This window comes from Pogona vitticeps, chromosome 2, assembly GCF_051106095.1.
Source record: "Pogona vitticeps strain Pit_001003342236 chromosome 2, PviZW2.1, whole genome shotgun sequence".
Taxonomy (NCBI): Eukaryota; Metazoa; Chordata; class Lepidosauria; order Squamata; family Agamidae; genus Pogona; species Pogona vitticeps.
The window spans coordinates 229,148,258-229,174,170 of record NC_135784.1 but is presented as its reverse complement, the minus strand read 5'-3'; the positions used below and the strand labels follow the sequence as shown (position 1 = coordinate 229,174,170).

The 25,913-nt window shown below is 39.9% G+C and overlaps 2 protein-coding genes across 3 annotated transcripts in view; one reads left to right on the top strand and one right to left on the bottom strand.

Annotated features, from left to right (window-relative positions):
• Positions 1-5,654, top strand: part of UHRF2 (ubiquitin like with PHD and ring finger domains 2) — a 124,780-nt gene extending 119,126 nt beyond the window's left edge. For both annotated transcript variants that reach the window (XM_020810373.3, XM_020810371.3), the window contains 3 exons: positions 268-431; positions 658-756; positions 2,712-5,654. In XM_020810373.3, coding sequence (XP_020666032.1) covers positions 268-431; positions 658-756; positions 2,712-2,858 — 410 coding nt within the window. In that variant the 3' untranslated portion in view covers positions 2,859-5,654. The remainder of the gene's footprint in view (positions 1-267; positions 432-657; positions 757-2,711) is intronic.
• A 1,407-nt stretch (positions 5,655-7,061) lies between these two features.
• GLDC (glycine decarboxylase) overlaps positions 7,062-25,913 on the bottom strand; it is a 50,882-nt gene continuing 32,030 nt past the window's right edge. The window contains exons 15-25 of the mRNA XM_020810391.3: positions 25,683-25,825; positions 24,785-24,860; positions 22,479-22,604; positions 21,082-21,231; positions 17,501-17,613; positions 16,724-16,865; positions 16,204-16,315; positions 11,216-11,311; positions 9,989-10,161; positions 9,100-9,180; positions 7,062-8,067 (exon numbers count right to left, since the gene is read on the bottom strand). Of these exons, the coding sequence (XP_020666050.3) occupies positions 7,924-8,067; positions 9,100-9,180; positions 9,989-10,161; positions 11,216-11,311; positions 16,204-16,315; positions 16,724-16,865; positions 17,501-17,613; positions 21,082-21,231; positions 22,479-22,604; positions 24,785-24,860; positions 25,683-25,825 (1,356 nt within the window). The 3' untranslated portion in view covers positions 7,062-7,923. The remainder of the gene's footprint in view (positions 8,068-9,099; positions 9,181-9,988; positions 10,162-11,215; positions 11,312-16,203; positions 16,316-16,723; positions 16,866-17,500; positions 17,614-21,081; positions 21,232-22,478; positions 22,605-24,784; positions 24,861-25,682; positions 25,826-25,913) is intronic.

Sequence of the window (25,913 nt, the reverse complement as noted above, 5' to 3'; positions counted from 1 at the left end):
CCCACTGGAGCCTCTTGCTAGTGCAAGGTGGATATTTTGCCAGAAAATGCCATGTACCAAAGTGACAGGGATGGAACTGAAGAAAAGATGAATACTAAGCTGTCCACATTGTTCCTAATTTTTTAAAGAGTTCTTTTTGCAAGAATAATGCTTAAGAGAATGAGTTTTTATGATTTCTTCAGTATACCTCTCCATGTGGAATATCAACATAGTCTAAGAATCCATTGCAGGATGATGATTATGATAGCTTGGTGATATGTTTTTTAGAAGGTATAGAAGAACCTACAAACACGGCCAAAGTCATGAAATTAGGAGATGGAGGAAGAGGAGAAGCTTTCCAGTTAACTCAGCAACAGCAGTGGCTGATTCGGGAAGATTCTCCAAACCAGAAACTGTGGGATGAAGTTCTAGCTTCTCTTAAGGAAGGACCAGTACGTTTTACATACGTTTTGCATCTTTAATCTTACTTACAATGACCATAAATAAAGAATATGTAACACATTTATTAAAATTGATGGCATCGTTTGGAAATTGCATTCTAATTTACCCAACTATGATTTGAAAGAATTGGATTTGTGCATGGGGTTACTTTAATAAGAAGAATACTTTTCTATAAAAAGAAAGTCGTTATTGACTGGCTTTTCTTTCCTATTTTAGAATTTTTTGAAAAAACTGGAACAATCTTTTATGTGTGTCTGCTGTCAGGAGCTGGTTTACCAACCAGTGACCACAGAGTGCCTCCACAATGTCTGTAAAGTGAGTATACATTTTGCAGTAGCTAGTCTCAGTATTAAACTTGAAAATAGCCCCCTCTACTCTAATAATTGGTAAAATCCTCTTGTTGTAAGCATATGCAGTATAAATCAGATGTGGTGTTGGCAATATTTAATTTAAATGAATTGAAAGCTTCCTAACCCTCTGCCCCCAGCAGCAGCAATCTGGCAGTAGTTTTTGGCTAGTAAATGTCATCCTGCTCCATCCTGAGGCTCCTATAGGCTTTCAAAGAGCCAAATGGAGCCCTGGGAACCTGAAAGGGGGTTAGATAGAAAGCTTTCAATTCATCTCAGTCCAGTTTCTATGGCATTTTACACAACAGGATTTTGCCCACTGAATATGTTTGAATCATTATTTCTCTATATTTTTTTTAAAAATGTATTTAATGGCCAGACTGTTTGTTTTTGCAGTCTCTGCTGATGTTTGTATCATTATCAAACAAGAGAGGAATTACAGCAGCATATTAGATTGCAATTAAAATTGAAGCATGGTATTTTACATTTTGATGGAACAATTTTCCTTTCACTTTTCTATTCAGAGGCAGGATCTAGTAAGATATGCTTTGGAACCTGTAAGAGAGAATATTCAAGTGCATTCACACATCTTAAATTCACATCAACAAGATTTGGACACAGTCACACCCTCTCTTTTTTGTTCTAAGTTCGGTGTCCTGTCTTATCTTGCAGTTGTAAGAAATTCCTAAAGCTTGACAAATCTCACACATAGAAACCAGTTTCACAGTCAGGACTGAATTTTAGGATACTTGCAATAAACAGAAGTGTTTCTGAGCCTACACAGAGACTACCAAGGAATGACAGTCTCATTATGGTTTCACTTAATGGGTCCAGTTCATGATTCATGTGTGAAGAAGGAGAGTGGGCCATAGGATTGCATGCACCAAGCCCTTGCCTTTCCTCTCTTGCACTAATGTGCTTTCTCCATTAGGCAGAGATTTGAACAGTGACAGCTTAGTTTTTAGCCTCCCCAACTGATTTTAGAGAAATACTCAAGTGTTTTAGTTATGTTTGCAGTGGTTTGTCCCCAGAAATATATTGGTTCCCTCCATGGGGTACCCTTTTGTCCCAGCCAGTATAATGTATTGGGACCAAAAAAATGTACTGCGCCATTTTTTTCAGCAATCCAAGAAGCAGAAGTGACATACTCTGGTAGTTGGTAGCTTGGGCCTGTTCAACAGGAAATACAAGGCATTCCTGTGTAACACTATACCCACTGCTAATCCTTCATCCTTTGGATTTCAGGTCAGAAAATATTCCCAGAACTCTCCCAATTAATTTTTTTAAGTATCATGTGCATATGTGTTAAACGAAACCCCATTTCTCATGGTGATACAGCACAAGGAGTGTCAGACAAAATAAAAACAAAAGAGAGAAAAAATATTAAAGACTAAGTGCTGCATTTTACATGTGGACGGGATCTGCAACAGCTCACATTAAAATATAGCACTTAGAACTTTTTAAAAATTCTGATATACTTGTGCAGACTACCATGGCTGCTTCTTCAATAGCACAAAGAATGGTGGTTAATTCAAATGTGTTGGGGGATGTCTCTGATCTTCTTACATATGTCAAAGAGGAGGTCCAAAGAGGGAGCATAGAAATTGGGATGTGCTCTTTTTATCCTCCAGGCAGAATTGTGGGAGCTCCACCCCACAAACACCAGTCTGCAAATATCTTCTCTACCCTCGTAGAAAAAGGCTTTTGGGTTATTTACCCTTGACAGCAGTTGGTCTACCACCCCCACTCACCATCACATGAATAGCCAGAGGTCCAGGGTGTGACTAAAATAAAATTCAGGAAATTTATTTCTGAAAAAACTGAAATTGTGGATTTGTTTTGTCTCTGGTTGATGTATCTTTCTTTCTGAACCTGATTTCAAATCATGTCATAAAAATGTATGTTCCTTATTCTGCGCTACAGAGCTGTCTGCAGCGCTCTTTCAGGGCTGAAGTCTTCACTTGCCCCGCTTGCCGACACGACCTTGGAAAAGGTTACACCATGGTTCCCAACAAGATATTGCAGACACTGCTGGACCAGTTCTTCCCTGGTTACAGCAAAGGACGATGATACGTGTTCAGTTCCCAGCATACTTCCCTAATGACTTTCAGACTGTAAAAAGAGAAGAAGCTAGGAAAACGCAGCAGTGGATCAGCTGGCTTGAGAGAATTCACTTTACTGTCATATTGTGAAGCAGCTAATTCAACCTTCTTTCTGATTTAGCAATCTTTGTGTAGTGAGAACTTCAAATTTTTGGCTTCAGCATTGAAGGTAGTTTTGGACAGATGACAACTAGTTTGTACACAGGAAAAAGCAACCTTGGCTCCAGCCACAGCAGATGCTTCAGTTTCTTTTTGTAACTACCTCAGATGGAGGAAAACAATTTGTGCGAATTTTTACAAGCTCGTCAAATGAAGTTCAGCTGCACACTGCCTTCTGATTATTAGTTCTGCCAGGTCCATGGAATTTGATTTTACAACAAGAAAACGGCACTTAAGCCTGTTTTTATTACAGAGCATCCAGTTCTGTGGTGTGCATAATCCTTTTTTGTGTTTCTTCCCATTATGCTGTATTTCTTACTACTTTTGCAAGAACAGGCTTTTAGTCTACTTTTTGTGAGCGTCATTGTGCTCTCGTATCTTATGCAAGTTGACTACTAATGACTGAGAACAATATGAATGCATTGTTGCTGTTAATGTAAAGTGATTTGTGGGTTTTTTGCACTTAAAGAGGGTATTCCAGACACTCTAGTTGTGTAAAAACTTTCATATGGAACAAGCCACTTTTGTATTAGGTAAAACTGTATGCTTTTAGTAGGTTGTGTATCAGTGGCAATACATCCTATACAGCATTGAGAGCAGTGCTAGCTTGGAGAGGGCTCAAATTGCTTCATATTGTGATCTGAAATTTTATATACAGTATATTACCTTCCCCTGAATATACCTTATTAAATATTTTATGATTCATAAAGTGTTAATTGTTTGTATTTTACATTCATATGGCAATCATTTCCTAAAGGAGGTCTTTTATAAAGGAGAAGGAATCTCATTTGGAATTTTTGATAAAAGGGCAAATAAATCTTTGCTTTTGCCATAGAAAGGTATGTTATATATATTTTTAAAAGACCTTTGTTTTTAGGAGTTTACATTTTCATATCTACCTTTGTTTGTAGTTCAGCAAGTAACTGTTAATACAATTCAGAACATTTATATATACTGGCTTAAAGTGTACAGTTCACACGACATATTTGAATAGTCCCTTTAGGCCAATTTTAACCCAGTATTACATTTAGAGGACTGACTCTCCTAATCCCTGACAACTGGCTGTGCTAACCAGAGTCTTTCACCAGTATCTGGAGAGTTAGCTGTCTGTCCCTGGCTTAGAGAAACCAACTGTGTATAGCATGGTTAACACTTAAAACACAAGATCATGATTTGAATATGTAGTGCCTGCCAGTTAACTAAAATGAAATCTGCTGAATGAGTGAGAGGGTGCATGAGCCTGAGTCATGCGCAAGTAATAATAAACTGTGGTTTAGTGTTATGTGCCAAGGGGCTCATGGTTTGGCTTGAATAGCAAGAAGGGAGGACATCAGAATAGTATGCATAATATTATGACTGGCAGGCAAAATGTTTAGTAGCCTCTGATGTAGCAGTTTTGCATTTTAGCTGTTTAAGAGACCAGTGACACAATCTAATTTCTTTCTTTTTAAAAAAGAACAAGAGGCATCAGTTTACAAGACTACACTAGACTGTCATAGAAGAGCAAGACCAGTTTTCACATAGGAAAGTAGATATTTTTCCATATACTCAGGTAAGCGAATATACAATTTCAGTTTCGGAATATTAGTTGGAGCAACAACACATTATACATAGAAGCCCTTTAATTCCTTAGATCGTGACTAACATGAGCAGAAGGGGGCTCCCTCATTTCCCCCACACTTCCCACATTTCTCTGGATGAAACTATCTTGAAAACTGGGATTGAGGGGTCAGGTAAAACCAAATGGAGAAACCGTATAGGTGTGGCTATGTTCACATAAGAGGCCTCTGCCTGATATTGACTAACTATCCTAGTACACAATTCCATGTTTTCAAGAGGTCTCCACCCCTCCAAATAGATGTCTTCTGAGACTTCAACCAAGGGAACTCTTCCATGTGCATCCTTCTACATGTAGCAGGCTCTAAACTATTATGTTTGCATCGTATTTAACCTATGGATTTGTTGTGGGCAGGGAAAGAGTCAGAACTATACAGAAAAATCAGTACAGAATCTATGTGTAAAGGCATCACTTCAATGATCATTTTATGCTTAATATAATGGCCAAAATCCTGTTGTTTAGTGCAGTCACATCACACTGGAGTAGGCCCATGGAATCAATGGGGATTTTGTGAGTCAACTTCTCCATAAGTTACATTAATTCAAATGGGCCTACTCTAATTGTGACTTCCTATGCTAAAGAAAATTGGAAGTTGCAGTAGGCCTATTTGAATAAGTGGAACCTACAGAGGAGCTGACTCATCAAATCCTATTGATTCAACAGGTCTCCTCTAGTGCCGTTTACTACAATAAGCAACATCATTTTGGCGATTATATCCTAAACTAAGTGTTGAGTAGTATTTCTATAAAACAAAATTTAAAGGAGCCCCTTTTTATTGCTCTTTTAGCCAGCTGGGTGTGTCACTCACAACTGTTTTCCTGTCAGCTAGACCTATGTCAGTATCTTCAGTGTGTAATTCCATTTTGGTAACTGCTAACACCTTTGTTTATTGTAAGATAGTTGCGTTATAAAGTGATTTGTTGGCTGATGTGCGCTGTAAAGGATGTATGCTCATCCTTTAATGTCAAATAAATTCCAATTCAGTTTGTTGCACTTGCATTAATTTCCCTACTAAACTGCATGAGATGCATTTTGTTACTCCTATGAGTGACCTATCTTCTGAGGGAATCCAGACTTAAGAGTATACAAGCCAAATTTTGAAAGAAGCAGGAGTCATTCTAATTGTATGTCTGCCCCACTGAGGGCAATATACAGTGGTGCCTCGCTTGATGTTAATTCATTCCAGCGAAATTGCTGTAGAGCGAAAACATCATCAAACGAAATTAAAAAAACACTGAATTGCATTGAAAACCATTCACTGTGTTCCAGTGGGCTGAATACCTGCTCGTCCAGCGAAGATCCTCCATACGGCGGCCATTTTCTGGTGCCTGTTAAGCAAAAAATCAGTCCTAAAAACAGCGGGGGCCATTTTCTTCAGCCGGTGGCCATTTTGAAACCCGACAATCAGCTGTTTGCTGATCGTCGTAAGGCAAAAATCGGTTGCCAAAGCAGGGAACCGATCATTGTGAAACAAACAAAAAATTTAAACCAGCATTTTGCGATCACAAAAGCAATCGCAAAAACTTCGTTAAGCGGATTCGTTGTTATACGGGGTAATCGTCCAGCGGGGCACGACTGTACATTGCCTGTTTTAATTCCACATAACTGGAGCAAGAATTGGCCTACTATTTCTAACTGCCTATAGTAGACTGTTGTTAAATGCAAGAAATAGCAGGTTTTCTTCCATGGTAAAAGAATAGTTAAACATTAAAAATCTGTAAAGAACGTCTCAGCAAGCTGCAAGAATGCCTTTAGCATCTGAAGGTGTCTGAAGCAGATTTTTAGCTTATAATTTTTTAAAAAAGGGGTGGGACAGCTCATTTATCAAAATTAAAATAGGTCCAGCTCAGAAGAGTTTGTTTTCTACACAGCTAACTGCTTGCTGACTTGGGTTGGAGCCAAAGGCTAATGTGAAAGATTAGTGCATGAGAGAATCACTGAAGGCCAGAGATGTGGGCTGCTAGAAGGTGTATATGTGTAACACAGAATACATCTTAGTTTCATTTTGAACTGTCTCCCCATACTCCACCTCACCCCAGTAAACAATTACTGTGTTGAGGGAACCCAATAACATTTTGCAGGGGCTCATGGCCCTATGATAAAGGAGGGAATCAGGAATTCCCTTGCACAACTATCTTTTGCTGAGGTGAATACAATGGAATCAATTACCTTGAAAGGTGGTGAGTGCTCCAACACAGGAGGCATTCAAGAGAAATTTAGACAACCACTTTTGATCTGTATTCCTGCACTGAGGAGGGGGTTAGGCTCAATGGCCTTATAGGCCCCTTCCAACCTCATGATTCTATACAGACCACTCTAATTAACTTGGAAACATAGATCTCAATATTACCTTCTTTCAGAAATCTTATGTATTTGAAATCAGACTTCAAAAGCTACTGAGTCAACTAATTTTTATTGGAATGCTAACATTCGGAGTTTTTAAAAAGGGGGATACACTTTAAAAGACACCAGTGCTAGAGGTAATATAAATTTAATCAGTATGAACACCAAAAAGTTTATGGCCACAGCTTGATGCACAGGGAGGTACATGCTGTAGCATGTTTTAGTAGGTTTCAACATACCTGTTGATTGTTGTCCGTATCTTCAGTTGATACAAATGAATATTAACTATATTTTAGTCACCACTGTGAGCCAGCCCCACAAGGGCTAAGAGAGTATAGACTGCTAAAAATACTTTGAGTTTGCTTTGTACCATGCACGGATCATTTTGGATAACTCAGTGGTTTAGTCCTCTTGCTGCAGTGCCAGAGGTTTGATTCCCCACTGTGCCTCCTTTACATGAACTGGATTTGATGATCCAGAGGTCCAGTCCAGCTCTGCAGTTCTAAGAGTATTATTTTGAGGAGCAGACATGTTACCATTACATCTTTCAAACAAAAAATGTTTCAGATTTGTTCATGCATTTCTACATTTAAACTTTGGACCCCAGGAAAGCAGCCCTAGTTCTGAATAGAACAAGAGGGCTAAATCAAGGCCACTTCAGCATAGATTGCTGGCACAACTGAGGCACTGAATCAATTCAGCTTGTTTCCACCTAGTACAAGTATATTTACATGTAACTGCACAGGACTTTATTAATAGTACAGAAATTATAAAAATATACACTGTATATAAAGTTTGCTCACTGGGCCATAAAAAAATCCATTTATCCTCCTAAAATGAAATGTTACAAGGGAGACTGAGTCCAGTCATCTCAAAAGAGAAAGTGGCTTGAGCAGGTGAGGAGAGGCTGACCCTACGAAGACGCTCTCTTCTGTTCAGCAAAAGGAGATTCATAGACTTCCATTGGTGGGCAGGTACAAACCAGATGTTGATCTCCATAGATATCGTCAATTCGAGCTACTGTGGGCCAGAACTTGTTTTCAGGTCTCACAAAAGGCTACAGAAAGGAGTGAAAAGTATTTTCAAAAGTTAGCATATAATTTAAATTATTCTAGAAACTGACAATACAGCAAGCATACTATAGCACACAGAATAGGGAAAAACCAGTTTCATTATGTGCACACTGGAACTGAGACATTGGAAAATGAACAGCAGATTTTGTGAAGGTTTTTTTTTTTTTTTGCATGGGTCTTACTGTTATTTAGGCCCAATTATATGTAAACACAGCGGCCAGTATCCTGTTGCTCCATCTGCACAATCAGAATGATGTCACCACCATTGGTAGTGTGCCACTAATTAAAGAGTTCATTTTTCAATTGCATAGTGTCTTTGACTCATGCAATATACAAAGACATGCATAACCTGGTATCAAAAAAAGGAATTCGTAATTCACAGCAATCTCCTGCTGCTGGTGAACCAAATCATGTATTTAAGAGGACATATATTTAAAGGGTGTTTTCACAAATATAAAGTGTGTATTTGCTCTCCAAATCACTCCAAACTGGCTTCATCCCAGAACAAGCCACATGTTAACATACTTCAAGCAACAAGAACACACAAGTGTTGTAGCATGTTTAAAGCCAACAGATTTTAGTCTGAGCTTCCTTGATTTACAACTCACTTCCTACAAATTCACAGAGAGGACTGTAAATCATGAAAGCTCACAATTAAATAACTAGTTTTTGTTACTGAAACTACTATTTTAAGTTAACTTATGTTACCCTACTCAAAAACAGATTGTGGGGAGATTTGAACTTTTCAACTTCCATGAGCACCCCCAGCTCTACAAGGGCCAAACTGAATACCATGCACAAACAGACCCTTCATTCAAGCAGATGTTTGCTTTGGGGAGATCTTCTCCTGGAATAGGTTTAACATGTCTACATTGGCCCTCAAACATTTCCAGATGTAGAAAGAAAATAGTCTTCTGGCTAAATCTAGAGGAAGGCTAGAAAATGTCTAACAATATGCTTCCCAGTAGGAACCTAAATGTAGTGGTTCAAATGAAGGCCACAACAACAATACTTACTAAAGGAAAAATAGCTACTTCTCGAGGGTAAGGGCGATTCCAGTCGGAAGCAGCAATGCAAGCCAAGGTATGCGGTGACATCTGTGTTAAGAAAATCAAATTTAAAACATGCAAAATGGCTGGGCTCATTAAATCTGCTCAACTAGGTTGACCATTCAAATCAATTTAAAACACACCTTATCCAGTTGCTTAAACAATCAAAATAGCACCAGTCAAAGTAAAGATTGCTCAATCTCCTTAAAAATCAATTGAAACAATTAACAGTTTCAACCATAAGTCCTATTGTAGCATTCAGTATTACTTGAGTATGACAATGGATTTGTCTACATACCCATTTTTGAGTGGGTTGGCCAAAAAAGGGCATTAGGAGGGCTGGTATGCCATTTGGTGCGATCCTTCCATCCCAATGGCAATGAATCTCAAGCAACCCTATTTGGATTAATATTGTAAAGTGTCTTAATAGGAATGCCACTTCAGGATATTAGCCAATGGAGGGACCAAGGAAGGGAAAAATGTTTCGAAAGTGTATTAGGACAGTGCATATGCACTGCATCACTTTTTAAAAATGTAAAGGTCAAAGCAGGAGGGGCCAAGGAAAGGATTTTTCTTTGCTTTTGTCATAAAGGTCCTGTCGAGAGAACCACTCCAGATGTCATCACGACTATAGTGACTATGGATGCAGCAGCTGTAAACAATGGTGTTGTGTTATATCCAATCTTCAAGGTTCTTCATCCAATTTTATTGTGTGAAACAGCAGAATGTTGCGCGCTGTATCACAGTCTGTGGATTCCATCCCTAACCCTTCCCACCCTTTCTTTCATAATGGACACTTCATCTATTTTGATCATAATGATAGGGATCAACTGTTAAAAATGTCCATGCAATGTACCTTTAATGGGTTAACTCTCAGGTCCATTCTCCCTTCTTCTATATCAGCAATTTCTTGACGGATGTTAATCATTGCATCACAAAATCTGTCTAGTTCTGCCTTGTCTTCAGATTCTGTTGGTTCAATCATAAGGGTCCCTGCCACTGGCCAGGACATTGTTGGAGCATGGAATCCTAGGAAAGAGGAATTTGAATTAAGAGAGTGAAGAAGGAACAAAAAAATTCACCAGCTGTTGAAAGAAGCATGCCCGACATTGTCCCACATCCTGTGTGGGTGCCGACAACTGGCACTTTTAAAAGTCTGATCTTTCTTCAAAAAAAGAGGCCCAAGGCCCCTTCAAAAATTGTTAAAAGGCGTTTTTAAATTACAAATTATATTTTAATGTAATAACAGTGGGACCACGGTAACAGTAAGTCCACCACTGCAAATGCCAGAAAGTGCAGGTATAGAAGCCCTATATGGTCCAGAACACAGCTACCAGACTATTAACGGGTGGAAAAATATCATCACATTTCCCCCACTCTGTCAGCCTTACACTGGTTACCCATTCATTTCAGCATTGACTTCAAGGTATTAATGCTTACATATAAAGCTCTAAACGGTTTAGGATACCTGGCAGAGTGCCTGCTCCCACCTAACTCTACTCGTGTCACTCGATCTAGCCAGGCTGGGCGGCTGAGGGGCTTGACCCCAAAAGAGAGGCCCGGAAGGAGAGAACTAGAAACCGATCCTTCTCGGCAGTGGCCCCTCACCTCGGGAACATTTTGCCCCCTAAGATTTGGCTGGCACCCTTGCTGGGAGTTTTAAAGAACAAGCTGAAGACTTGGTTCTTCATGCGGGCCTTCCACCCTTGCATCACTCAGTTTCTTGTGTTTTACCATCTTGACTTTGCTCATCTCTCTTTTTTGTTTTGATATTGTTTGTTTTAATTCTTGGTTTTATATTGCTCGGACTAGAGTAGATTCATTTAGAATCTAGATTTCTGTATTAGAATAGATTATTATAAGACTAGAATATTAGAATCTAGAAACTGTTTTTCTTGTGCTAAAAACAACCATACTATTCTTTGCAGAAGCTGTCTTCTCTCACTGTTCAGCACTGTGCTTTCACTCATGCTACTCAACCTCTGCCCTTTAAGGGTCCTGACATGCAAAACCAGCAAGTTTAAGTTCTTGCCAGAGCTATCCCCACAAGCTCTTGCTGCCAACCGTCTACTGAATCACTCACCATAATCCTGCAGCCTCTTGGCAACATCCACAGCTTCAATGTTTGCTGTTTTCTTGAATGGCCGAGTGTCCAAAATGAATTCATGAGCTACATGACCTGCATATGAGCAAAGTTTTATATACAGTTTTGTAACCATAGATTAATTAAATCTGAACACAAAGGTAAGGTTATTAATAGTGCATGGTTTCTAACCAATTGACCTTTATCCCATGGAATAACTTTTAGCTGGAAACAGTAGCCTTTATCTCCACAGACCTCCAATCAATTTTACTTTTCTCATTTTTTACACTTCTATTCTTTAGATTACTTCCTTTAAATAGATGAGCAACTCTCTAGCTAATCAATTAAAATTTGTTCCAGATATCTCTCTAGATATTTTGATTTAGTTTAACTTAGAATTGGAAGAATTAATGGGCAAAATATGTTTCCTAAGATATTTTAGGAAAAATAAGATTTGTATTAAAAAGTTGGAAAAATCCCTTTTTGAAAAACATGTTGCAAATCTGGATTAAACACAGTCAGGTAATTTCCCTGTTAATTTCATTTTTAATTTCATTAGCTGGATTAGAGGAGTTTCCAGAAAATTTGAAAGGGATTTTGCAGAATTTATTCAAAAGGAAACCTGTATATAGATTAAAAGACTGGTTGGAATAAATGAATTATAAAGAAAAAATAAGGATAATTTAGCAGATGAGAAGATAAAATGGATTACAGTGGTACCTCGTAAGACGACGACCCCGCTAAACGACGAATCCGCATAATGATGACTTTTTGTGATCGCTATAGCAATTCGCAAAACAGTCTTTCCAATGGGGGATTTTCACTCGCCGTTGATTAGGTCCATGCTTCGCGAACCATTTGTTCGCAAGACGATGATTTTTTCCACTGATCGTTGGCTTCACAAAATGGCTGCCCTGCGTTTTCTGGACCCATGCTTCGCAGGGCAGCTTTTTTTACAGCTAATCGGCGCTCGCAAAATGGCTTCCTTATGGGCGATCTTTGCTGGACGACGAGGTATTTTCCCCATTGGAACGCATTAAACTGGGTTTCATTGCATTCCAATGGGGAAAGGGTTTTCACATAACAATTTCGCTAAACAGCTATTTCAATGGGACGGATTATCGTCATCATGCGGGGCACCACTGTAATATGATTCAATTACATTATTGGATAAGAAAATGAGTAAAGCAGAATGGCAAATGCCAGGAGTTGATGAAGTTCAAGGAAATCATAATTCAAAGACAGAAATAAAAGAATAAGCCAGTGAAAGGGATGGTGGGGGGAAATATTAAGCTATTGCCAGGGGTAGAAAATCACCAAGAAGCTCTTAAAACATTATGAGAAACAGATTTCGCTAAGGAAATAAGTACTGACACATGGATTAGTATATGGAAAAAAAGAATGTTAAAATCCATGACTATGAGAATAAAAGACAGCTTTTATAAATTGATTTGGAGATGATATTTGACACCTGTGAAATTAAATATTATGGTTTCTAAATACTACACAGCATTTTGGAGATGTGGACAAGACACAGACTACTTATTTCTATATGTGGTGGGACCATGAAGCAGCATAGAAATTTTGGAAACGGATACTTAAAGAAACAGAAAAAACTGTAAAAGATGAGAAGTTTCCCCCAAAATTGAATTATTATATATTTTTATAAAGAGCAGTAGAAGTGGGCTAAAAATAGTTATGAATTTGAGAATGGCAGCCAGATTAGTGATTGCAAGAAATTGAAAACACAAATACACGTTTTAAGTAACTGAATGGTACAACGGTGTGTAGGAAATAGCAATTAATGACAAACTGACATGTGACATAAGATTTTAAAGTATAGTTTAAAAAAATGAAAGATTTAAAAAGAAAACATGGTGGCACCTTAAAGATCAAGTGTTATATGTTAATAATGTGAGTTTTCATGGACAAATCCACTTCCTAGGAGAAAGATGTAACATGGCAAATATTTATATATGGCACCATGTTTTTGTCTTTTTATTTATTTATTTTTATTTTGTTTCTCCTAGAATGGTTGCACAGTCTAAAATGGCTACCACTTCTACAATTATAGGATTTAAAGAGAACTATTAAAGGCTTGTTGATACATGGGAAGACTTTTTTGAACTGTGTATTATTGAAATACAAAGGCCACTCACCCATATAAGAGATAATGGTTATGGGGAATCATAATCAATAGTCTGAAGGAAATACAACTTTATTGGTTCCAGTGATGGGTGAACTAATTTTGGTTATGTTTATAGAATTGTTCTAAGGTATATATATATTTGTTTCCCTTTGTGATTTGTTTGTATATTGTTTAATTGTTTTAAAAGTTAAAAAAGAAAAGTCCCCTAAAACAAAAAAGTACACCTCTTTCTCTTCTCTCTGTTAAAATAATATTAAGACAGTTCAAATAAGGGCCCATTCAGATGGGCATTTGTTCTACTGTTTGATGCACTGGGATGTGTGTGGATTGGTTTGCTCTTTTTTCCAGCAATCACATGACACAGTCAGTAGGACAGTATGAACACTTAAACCAATTTGCCCCCAGAGTGCCCCTACCTGTGCCTTTTTGAGCCCATCAGAGCTTCTCCCTTTTTTTATCCAGGTTGATATGCTCTAGTTTAGTTTGTTCCCAACTGACCAAAATCAAGCCTCACAGCTGTCAAACCTGCAAAGTCTCCTTCCACTGTGAATGTCTGGTTTCGTGAAGTGGCTTAATAAATGGGCCACTTCAGGATATCAGCAAATTGAATACTTCCCTTGCGTCTCTGTGGAGGGGGAGGGGGAGTGAATTTATTTTTTTGTCTCTGTAAGATCACTGCAGATACACAGAATCATATACATTACATTTTTAAGAACTGTATTTTTCTTAAATCCATTTGTTTGAAGTGTTGATCAACTGAATACAGTTTTTTTTTCAATCAGCACTACATATAAAGCAAATAATTAAAAAAAAACTAATCCAAATGATTCAGTACACCGGTCATGGTTCACCAGAAGTAATAATAAAAATAATTTCACTCCCCCTGCCCCTTTGCAGAGGAGCTAGGGAAGTGTTCAATTTGTCAATAACCTGAAGTGACTTGATTAGCCACTTCACAATACCAGAAAGAGGGGCGCGTAAGGTCAGTATGCCATTTGGACACAAGGATCACACCAAGTGGTATATCACTCCTTGCATCAACCTCAAGGGACCCTCTTTAGACCACACCAGCTCATAGCAAAAGGGCCTATGTAACCACACCCTCACTTGCAGAGAGTGGGGGGGGGGCACTACAAAATTCACTGAAAAGCAGATAAGCTTGCAGCTGCTCTTGAATCTTTTGAAAATATCTTCTTAGGAGGATAAATCCATTCACTAATGCCTTCCTGCTTGTACTATTTAGCTTGCTAGCAGCCCAATAAGCTGAGTATGACATTGCTGAGAGGTGGGAATGCAAAGGAGGTGAAATAAGGTGATTTAGTGGTCCAGTTCAGATGCAACAATAAATTGTGATTGTTACATGCAGAAGCTCGAAGCTTGTGCACCCACCCTCTAATCTTGGAGCATGGCCACAAGAAACTTTCAATTCTGATGTTGGTTAATGATACTGTATTTCTATGCTCTATCTGAACTGTAAACTATAACTAATCTTAAATATGGTATATGGAAACAACCCAGCATCACAAACTACAGTCTGAAATTGACTTTTATTTGTCAATATGAGTTAAGATCATTTAGTTGTCTGTTTCAGTCATGACCTGAACTAGGTAATTAGAAATCAAAATGAAACTTTCAGTTTCATTGCAGTCCGTACCCAACTGAGGCATATAGCACATGGCATATGACGATGGTGCCATATAGCACTACAAACTGCTATTTGATCGTGGGCTGCTAGACTAACCTTGCCTGATGACAGATGGACCAGAGTAAGCACCCTTTTCCAACTGGGGTAGGGATAGAGCTTGGGAAAGTTTAAGTAATTCATTCCTTGTTCTTTGTTACGATGTTCACTGTTAATCATTAAAACACGGAAAAACTAGCTAATTGTACAGTGGTGCCTCGCATTACAATCGCTTTGCTTAATGACGAAATCGCATTACAATGAACTTTTTGCGATCGCAAAACAATGTTTCCTATGGGGGAATTTCGCTTTGCGATGATCAGTTCCCTGCTTCAGGAACCGATTCTTTGCAAAACGACGATTTTCCAACAGCTGATTCGCGGTTTCAAAATGGCCACCGGGTAAATAAAATCGCTCCCCGCTGTGTTTAGGGACGGATTCCTCGCAAGACAGACAGCGAAAATGGCCGCCCTATGGAGAATCTTCACTGGACGGTGAGTTTTAAGCCCATGGAACGCATTAAACAGGTCTTAATACGTTTCTATGGGCTTTTTAATTTCGCTTTACGATGTTTTCCTTCTACAGCGATTTCGCTGGAACGAATTAACGTAATGCGACACACCACTGTACTGCTAATTACTTCTATGACACTTTGTCACTTTTTTGGAAAGGAAGCTTAGGATGAAAGAATAATGTAATATCTGAAAACAAATGCCTCTAAAAATGTCTTAAAATGATATTTAACAAGTATTTTTTCCCAGTAATTGGAAACATTTTCCCAATAAAGTAATTCACTTTCTGCTCATTGTCACCCAATGCAACTCCTTATAAGTAACTACCTTATTTGTTACTTTTAAGCTCTTGATGGAGGTGGGGGAATGGCTCATAATTATACCTTCACTATGTCTGTTTGTAGATGTGGACATAATTGCTCTAGAAGCCGGATCCATTCATTCTGTTTTCACAGCTGAACTTTCCTAAACGACAATGGTTCTCTTGCAATAGAGCTGGCAATCCTTGACTATGGCGCCTGCTGCAAGCTTATCAAACAGTGTTGAGTTGCCTCCCTTGTGTCCGGTGTACATCGGTGCACACAGGGAGCCTGAACAACATCATACTAGGCAGAAGACAATTCAAGGTGATAATAGTAATACTTGCCTCTGGTTCCTCTAAAGAGGATTTTGTAGTGCTTCTCTAGTCTCTTTGCCATATAGTTAGCATTTAGTATTGCAATCTCAGATGCATGCTTAAGACCTTTTCCTCCCATCATCTGAAGGGATAGCAAATAATAATGAAGAAAAATGTAAAATAAAATATCTGGTCCCCACCTTTCCCTTTTCTATCCTGCTGAAGGCAACAGACCCACCATGGCATATGGTACAGGGGAACAGACCACTCAGCAAAAACTAAGTTGCACATCTTGCATGAAAAGATCTCCATCTGTGCTGAGATTTCTCCCCACCCCACTCCCACTTATTTTTTTGGCTATCTGAGAGCAGCAATCCTCTTGGCGTAACTTTTCACAGGGTTAAAAGTAGGAAGGGAAGATGGTGGAAAGGCACCCCTGTACAGGTGGCCACCTGATTTCCCCTTTTAACAGGGGGAATGGGCCTCAAAACTATTAATGGGGGGTTCTAGGAGGGAGAGGATATGGGTAGAAATGACAGAAATGCCATACCTTGATGTAAGCCCAAGATATGGGCAATATAGCACTGGATCCCCAGGGAGCAGCACTGATGGTTCCCAAGGGCCTGGAATCCTTGTCCTGTGGCAAGGCCACCACCGGGTGGCTAGGCAGGAAGGGAGCCAAATGCTTCTTTCTAGAAGGGAGCAAAGGAATGATTCTACAGATGGAAGTTCTCTCCCATGGACTCCTCACTCTGCTAAAACTACCTTAAGTGTTTTTCAGGCGGTGCCTCGTAACAGTCCAACAGCCAAGGACAAAGTTCTACTTAAAAATGCTGCACATGACAAGATAGTCCTTACTAAAACACCATATAGCTAACTCTTAAAACAGGAATCATTATACCATCCTTTAAAAGGGGCAGCAAAGTCGTCTCCCTCGCCTCCAAAGAAGGTCTCAGATAAAACCAATGCTCCAGGAAAGAAGTCTCATGCTTGTACATATTGGGCAGAAGCAGTGCAAGCAAAATCCCGTGAATACTTCTTTCGGATGCCTTTTCTGGAAGGGTCCATGATTAGACCATCTTACCCCAAGAATTTGCAAGATGTGGGTTCCTCAACTTGAATGCTTTCACTACATCAATACTGCTCTTTTCCAACAGTACTGCATCACCTACCTTGCAATACCATGTGTGTTTATTCAGAAATAAGTCTTTAAGCTTTACTCCTCTTTAAGCTTTACTCCTCTAGCAAATGGGTTCAGGACTAAGCTAAAATAAATGACTGAAAAAAATAAATAAACAGGCTCTTATCCTAGGAGGCAGGTACTAACACTCCGATAGGTCCCATGCCAGGTCCTCCACCTCCATGAGGAATGCAGAAGGTTTTGTGAAGATTTAGATGAGAGACATCTGATCCATAATCTCCAGGACGACACAGACCAACCTATGGGAGAAAGAGTATCACAACATTTCAAAAGCAAAAGACTCAAGAGGTAGGGTGGGGAACCTGCTCTCTAATGATCATCTGGCACTTGGGATGTGGGATTCCTTCTTGCCCTGCAGAACTTGTTTCCTCTTTTGATCTCTGTGGCTGCACCCATGCTCCAGCGTCAGGCACAGAGAGGGAGAGCAAGGCAAAAAGTCTGCCTACTTTTGGCTCTTGCTCACCGTCACTGGTTTTCAACCTCATGTTTTCCATAGTGGCCACAGCCAACCAGCGGCCAATGCAGCATCAATTTCCTCCTATAATTGTTTACCTGGAACGGGTACTGAATGGCTTACTGTTCCTGATCTGGGAAGGTATCACCCATTGCGAATATCACCCTTCGATCAATTTAATCCATTGTAATGCCTTTTGGTTAATGCCTACAAAGTCATCTTTTGGTAGCAACCACAGTAGTTCCTTTTATCTGTTCCAGATCTCCCGCTGTTCAGTGTTAGCAAATGATTCCAGATTCTAGTATTAAAAGCTGCTTTTTGTCCACTGAGTGTGATAGATTACATCCTAATCCCTGCCCCAATACTCCCTTTTGTGCTTAATTTTAAGGTTAAGTCAGTGACTCTAGGTGATCATGTACCCTAACCCTTCCAAATAGACCCTTCTGAACTGGTTGGGTCAGAACCTTGTTCCGACACCACATCATCTCTTATTACAACAATGAAATGCGACTCTGCTACAAAAAATCCTTTTTGACTGCTGTGTGCAGAGTGGTTGGTCAACAAGCTTTTTAACAGACCCTTGCAGGCATACCTAACTAAATATGAGAGTCTCATTGATCATTTAATAGCTTATCTTGGGACATCCCTAAACCAGTTCCCATACTAACCAAGCTAGTGGTGAGTGGGTGGGGATTGACAGGGATTGTTTCAAGCTGAAGAAAGAGCTGCACCAAATTTACGCACCTTTCAGAAATCAGTACCAATCTTCCTCCCAGTTACTTTAGCATTAGGCGTCAATTAGCAATGGCGATCAAATTAAACCTATATCATACCTCAGCCTGCTGGGAAATATTATCTAACACTATTAAATTCAGGAACCCCAAATAGTTTTGGTGTTTTCAGACTAGAACATCATCAATATCCCCAATCCCCTCTCTCACTTGGGAGCAATACTTCCTGTCACTCTACTATGATGATTGTAAAAATAAATCCCAGTTTGACAAGGATATGCTCACAGGTGTTCCTGATTGGCCCCAGTTTCTATTGCATAAATCAAGCAATTATTTGTTGTTTAGTCGTGTCCGACTCTTCGTGAGCCCATTGACCAGAGCATGCCAGGCCCTCCTGTCTTCCACTGCCTCCCGGACTTGGGTCAAATTCATGTTGGTCGCTTCAATGCCACTGTCCAACCATGTCATCCTCTGTCATCCCCTTCTCCTCTTGCCTTCACACTTTCCTAACATCATGGTCTTTTCCAGGGAGTCTTCTCTTCTCATGAGATGGCCAAAGTATTGGAGTCTCCGTTTCAGGATCTGTCCTTCCAGTGAGCACTCAGGGTTGATTTCCTTTAGAATGATAGGTTTGTTCTCCTTGCAGACCAGGGGACTCTCAAGAGCCTCCTCCAGCACCACAATTCAAAAGCATCAATTTGTTGGTGGTCAGCTTTCTTTATGGTCCAGCTCTCACTTCCATACATCACTACAGGAAAAACCATAGCTTTTGACTTTTCGGACTTTTGTTGGCAAGGTGATGTCTCTGCTTTTTAAGATGCTGTCAAGGTTTGTCATTGCTTTCCTCCCAAGAAGCAGGCGTATTTTAATTTCGTGGCTGTTGTCACCATCTGCAGTGATCATGGAGCCCAAGAAAGTAAAATCTGTCACTGCCTCCATATCTTCCTCTTCTGTTTTCCAGGAAGTGATGGGACCAGTGGCTATCATCTTAGTTTTTTTATGTTGAGCTTCGGACCGTTTTTGCACTCTGCTCTTTCACCCTCATTACAAGGTTCCTTAATTCCTCCTCACTTTCTGCTATCATAGTGGTATCATCTGCATATTGGAGGTTGTTGATATTTCTTCTGGCAATCTTAATTCCGGCTTGGGATTCCTCCAGTCCGGCTTTTTGCATGATGTATTCTGCATGTAAGTTAAATAAGCCGGGGGACAATATACAGCCTTGTCGTACTCCTTTCCTAATTTTGAACCAATCAGTTGGGCTTTTTTATTTTGCTTTATGACGTTTTCGTTCTACAGCGATTTCGCTGGAACGAATTAACGTTGTCAATCGAGGCACCACTGTATCTCTGTAGACCACCTGGGCAGTCTACCTTTGGCTCAGTCTTATAGACTGCTCAAAGAGACTCCTGGAGATCAAAAGGCAAGAACTCTTTGAGGCAGCCCACAAAGTATGCTCACCTTTAAATGTACAGTTGCCATTATACAACAATAAATCGGCCTGTTGTTTACATCTCATGGAGAGCCTACATGAATGGTGGGCCTTCACCCTAGCCAGATGTAATGTACTTCCATCCAGCGTCTTATATGGTAGATTTAATTTGCACCCTCTAGAAACATGGCTCTGCTCTGCCCTGGGGCGTATGCTTCTATAATGACATTCGCTCTTCAGACCTGGAATCAACCCTTGTTACTTTTACCAGACAGGCGGATGAGGCAATCTTATACAGTACAATCTTCTGGTTGGTATGGATAAAGCCTACACCAGACAGGCAGCCATTTTATTAATTCAGCGGCGTAGAACTCCATTTTTAACAAACCCACTTGTCTAATTTTACTGGATGCAATTAATTATTCCTTTATGTATAAGTTACAGATTATGGGCAATGAAACTATGCACAGCTGTGTTTTGCTGGCACTGAGGCTTTTGGGTCTGTTTCATTTGGGTATAGATCTCCCATCTATCTGAGGACTGCTGTTTGCTGTATTTTTTAATGCCAATAAAGGTTATATAAAGTTTAAAGTGTAAAGTCTACCTTTTTCCATGCATAACATTTAACTTTAAATACAACTATTACATCTCCCTCTTACTTTAGTTTTATCTAAACTAAATGGCCCCAAATGTTTCAAGCTTTCATTTGACTGGTAGTGCTTGAGTCCTCTCATCTTAGTGCCAGGAACTGTGCCTCAGCAGAATCCATTTATTATTTTATACATACTATGTTCTATTTACAAAAATGATAGAGGAACCTACTTAGAAATGTTGTCAGAGGATTCCATCAGAAATTAGTAGTATGGAGCAATGAACTGTTGAGGATGAATGCAGGAAAACAACTGGGCTACATAAATCACTGAAAAAACATTTGCCCTTGTCCAAGCCCAACATACTGCCATCCTCTAACATTGGCTACTCCTAATTTAATAATCGGCATACAAAATGCAAAAACATTTTCAGCAATTTTTGACATTTTTGTTTTGTTGTTGTCTGCATAGGCCAAGAGGTACCTCAACCTGTTTCCTACCTGGGCATTCATATTTGCTCCATCCAGGTAAACTTGGCCTCCATGTTTGTGGATTAAGTCACATACATCCGCTATTTCCTCTTCAAAGACACCGTTGGTAGATGGGTAGGTAATCATGATAGCTGCAAGTTTCTCCTTGTGCTTATCCACCTTCAGAATGGAGGAAAATGAGGAGACTGAAATGTGAGGGAAATCAGAAGATTCATAGCCTTCCTCCGTGGTCAGAACAAAAAGCAGGTAATCTCTGGTTAAGGCAAGAAGAAGGTACTTCTCACTGTATTTGCTAGCCCACTATACATTCTGGAGGCTTCAGTGAACTCTTCCACCTGCTTTTTCACACAGTTATGTTTGGCTAGTGGTTAACAGAGGATTGGTGGGAAACAATCGGAAAAAAGTAAGACACATCTGCAAAACTGGATTTCTAAGTGAGAGAGGCACCGTCACATAATTAAAATTCATGATAATTGTTTAGCGTGAAAGGTATTTTGAAAGATATATTCTTGTGTTATGTACCAGACAGATACTGAAGACAGGCAAGTGGTGTGAGGGGATTATGGTTTATTGTCTCCAGATAAGGGAGGACTCAGACCATCCTGACCTTGAACATTTCTTCCACCTGGAGTCAGTCTAATTAACCAGCTTGGATGGTACAGTTAGGGCCAATTGTAAGAAGTTACAAGATTGGTTAGTTTGCAGGCCCGTGGTTGGTGGGATGATGGGATTTAAGAGAGCGTTAGACAGAACAAAGACACACACCCCCATCTTGAATCACCATCATGGACTAGTCATTACGACATACCATGCTCATGCTATGCTATTTTACTGCCTGCTGTGCAGAACTTTGTCTATGAGTGTAAGTTAGAAAGCTAGGTCCCCCCCCCCCCCGTGGGAACAACTTTATCATGCCTTGAGCTCTATAAATTCTGCTTATATCGTCTAATGATATTTTTTGTACTCACTGCTGAAACTATTGGAACTTTTGCTATGCTACTTTTTTCCTTTTTAACAAATCAATAACATTTTACCTAAGCTGCGGGTTTATTCAGACAACTGCTAAGGGTACTTTTCCAGTGAAGGTACTTTTCCAGTGTCTGAGGATGCTCAGAGATTTTGAAGCATTTTGGGTTATATTAAGTTCTGTGCAGGGTTGATCTGCAGTGAGGAGCAACAACTTGCTTGTGTGTTTTGTTCTCTGAACACCCAGGGGTAAGGGACTCAGCATGTGCTAGGGAAAGGAATGAGCCTCAGGAAGCATTTCCCAGCCATTAGTACACTGTCCATCGAGGCAGAGAAAGTAGTATGACTCAGTAATGAGCGGAATCCCTCTGTGCAACCCATGGGCAAACAAAATTTCCTCACAAGTATTAACTGAAGTTTAAAATACAAGTGGAACTCACCATTGCCTTAAGATGGGCAGAATCAATATTTCCATTTTTATCTACCTCTATTGGCTGAATTCTCATTCCTGCCATCTGAGCACTGGCTGGATTGGTACCATGTGCAGATTTAGGAATAAGACAAACCTTAAGGTAAGAAAGAATTAACAAAATGTCAGTTTTGCACAAGCCACAGTTTTAACATGATATCTCTTTGATAAAAGTTTTGAATATAGAAATACTGAAAATGCTAACCATCAAATCACAGAACTGTACATAATACTTTGCAAATTTATAGAGAAGTTTGTTCATTTTGGAATGGAGGCTGTTAGAGATACGGCAGTTTAAAAAAATCCCTTTGTTTCATGGGTTACACTAGAGCAGCAGTCCCCAGCCTTGGGTAATCCAGGTATTCTTGGACTAAAATTGCCAGAAGCCTTCACCACTAGCTGTGCTGGCCAAGGTTTCTGGGAGTTGGTAGTCCAGAAACATCTGGAAACTCAAGGTTGGGAACCACTGCACTACTGTTAAAGAGCATACAGCCCTCCAGATGTTGCTGACCTGCATGTCTCATCATCCTTTGCCTCTTGCTGTACTGCTTAGATTCAAAGGACTTGTAATGCAGCAGTACTGGACAGCTGCTGCCATTTTGATGAGATCCTTTCCTAAGCCCAAAGGATGACCACAGAAACAGGCAGGGGAAAAAAACAACTACAGGAAATGTTGTACAAACTGGGTTTGTTTTTTTGCTAGGGAGTGACTTGTGCAAAGCTGCTAATGATGGGACCTTTTGCAGCTCACCAACTCATCAGACTTTCATAAGTGAGAAGTGATTTAATGGCACATAACACAGAGAATCTAAAAACATGCCTTCTGAAAGCAAGGTTTGATCAAGTACTATCTGCACACTTATTTCATTAAATGAAAATAACAAATCAAAACAAAAAAATTCAAAGATCATTTGGTACTGTGGACCTGAAATAATGGCTCTGGAAACAAATAAATGCCGAGCTGCTTTTTTATTTTTTAATCCAGTGAACTAGACTGTCAGCAAGCAAGAAACAGGAAATATTACATTAAACCGCAAATAATAATTCCTAATTTAAAAGAACAGCCACGGATTTTGACAACTTTGTCTCAGCAAAGTAGCCTAGCCATGAATTTCAATTCATAATACTGCTTTAATCCCTAAACAAAAGCCTTCTGCCTGTCCCACTGAAGCTCGGAGAAAATGGTAGTAGTTCTGGCCAGCCTCAGCCTACCTTTTCTTCTAATCTCTGCTTCACTGTTGCTAATGAGTCAGTTCCTGGATCTCTGCAATGAACCTCCTAATGTGTCCTCCAGATAAAAGACAGTGCCCCAGTGGGAACTTCCATCCACCGAGAAATGGAGCAAAAATGACCATTTTCAACAGATCTGTGTTATACTTAGATGCACCCTATGTTTTGGTCAGTCACACTCGTTGGTTAGTGTTCTGAAGTTTCTGGCGGAGTTTCTCAAATACGGACAATCAAAACATTTGGAGTAACTCCCCAGTTATTCTCCCTGAGTTCCGGGGAAGGCAGCATTCGTGAAGGACAAAATTGGGGCCAAACTGTATTTTGGTTGTTTCTGCTCTCAGAAGTACCTGCACTTAAAGCATTACCACAATAACAAAATCCTGGCTTTCTCTCTACTAAGGAGGAATTTCCTTTAATCACTGCAAGCTCTGTTGAAGTAAGAACAGAGATACAGAGCACTGTGGAAGCAAGTGGAAAGCCATATAAACACATTCCAGCTTCTGAGAGCCTGCCCAAACCAGTACAGTATTAGCTCCGGAGGAGTTTACCACATGTAGGTCTGGAATGGACCTCATGAGTGTGCTTGGTAGGAAACAAGGCAAGCCCCCAGGCAAGCATGTTCAGAGACCCTTGGAAAGTGCTGCGTTTACTCCATGGGTAATAAAGAGTGCTTTACCCCAGATAAACTTTCCATTTCTCCATACAGCCAATCATCAGGCAAGTGTGGAGTACAAAGTATGGTTCATCTGTTTCTGTACAAAGGGAGCAAGACAAGTTTTGCACATGAAGACTTTAGAATGAGCTAATTAAGCTCTTCATAAGAAGGTGTATGAAGGGGTGGGAGGAACGAGGTTGCCTCACACAGCTCCCACCAGGCATAATTGGGTGTATGCAGCAAACATATACACAAGGGACCTAACCTTGTAACCTTCTCGGATTATACATTTAATATGGCCAGACTCTTGGTCTGTATGGATTGACCAATAAGCCCCGTTTCTATGCATCAGCAGCACTGGGCCTTAGACAAGAGCTATCTTCCCCACTTACACTTCTCTGACATTCTCCTTTTGAATTCAAATAAGCCTTGATTGCAGCAAGTCCAGTATATTCTCCTTGAGCTCCACTACAAAAGAGTTTCCGAAAAGTTGGCAAGGTAACAAAATGTAGCAGTGCAAACATGTCAGAGCAGCTCAGATAAGCATCCACTTTTACAAATTTAGTTAATTAATCAAGTTTAATGGTTTATGAAGGAAAAAAAAGAGTTACTAATGTATCCATTAAGGTCTCTGCACACATATGCTGGCTAACTAGAACACAAACATAAGAATTTTTTGTTCATGTTGGAAGTCAAGGTCTTTGGCCAGCAGATTAACAGCATCCCTACTTCTGAATATGCCATGCTAGATCATACACCTTCCGGCTTTCGTGAGGCAGTCAAGAAAGGAAGAAAGCGCTACCATGTTCTACTGACGTGGGTACGTTCATGTAGGGCTGTCTCTTCCTGACCCAAGGAATTCTTCCCATGCCTTTACTGAATTCTATCAATACAGCTTCTTCTGCTGTGTGTGTGATTTCATCTGCAGAAATCTGATTGCCGCTCCTGGGAACAGGAGCTCTGTCTTTCCAAAATCAAAAGCACAGCATCGCTTACAGCACCTAAGCTCAAACCTTTATTTATCCTCAAAATTGTTTAAAAAGGAGATGCTTTTTTGTAGCTTTGGGACTTCTGCACACAACCCTTTCACAGCCCTGTTATCTTTCCCACATAGTCAAAGGGATCCACCCTAAACGTGTAAGTATATACGTGGCAGAACAGGACTGCCACGTATATGACTAGGTACACAAGAGGTTGTCCTAGATCCTTCTGGGCAGAAAATAGTTCTAGGAAGCCCTCCCAAGGAAAAAGCTATCCAGGGAAAGGGGGTGCAAACAAGAGGGCTCCTACCTGTTCGGTTGAAAAGAAATATTGTCGTAACCTGTTATCTCACACAGATCCTTCTCTAGCTCTCTGAAAAGTTGCTGATATCCTTGAGCCTGATCTAGAGGTACAAAGGGGTGGATGTTGGCAAATTCCTTCCATGTTATAGGCTGCAGAATTAGAAAATAGACAAAATACAAGAAAATGAAAAATCTGCAGGGGAGGGGGGAACAAGCTTAGGCACACTAGTTATGCAAT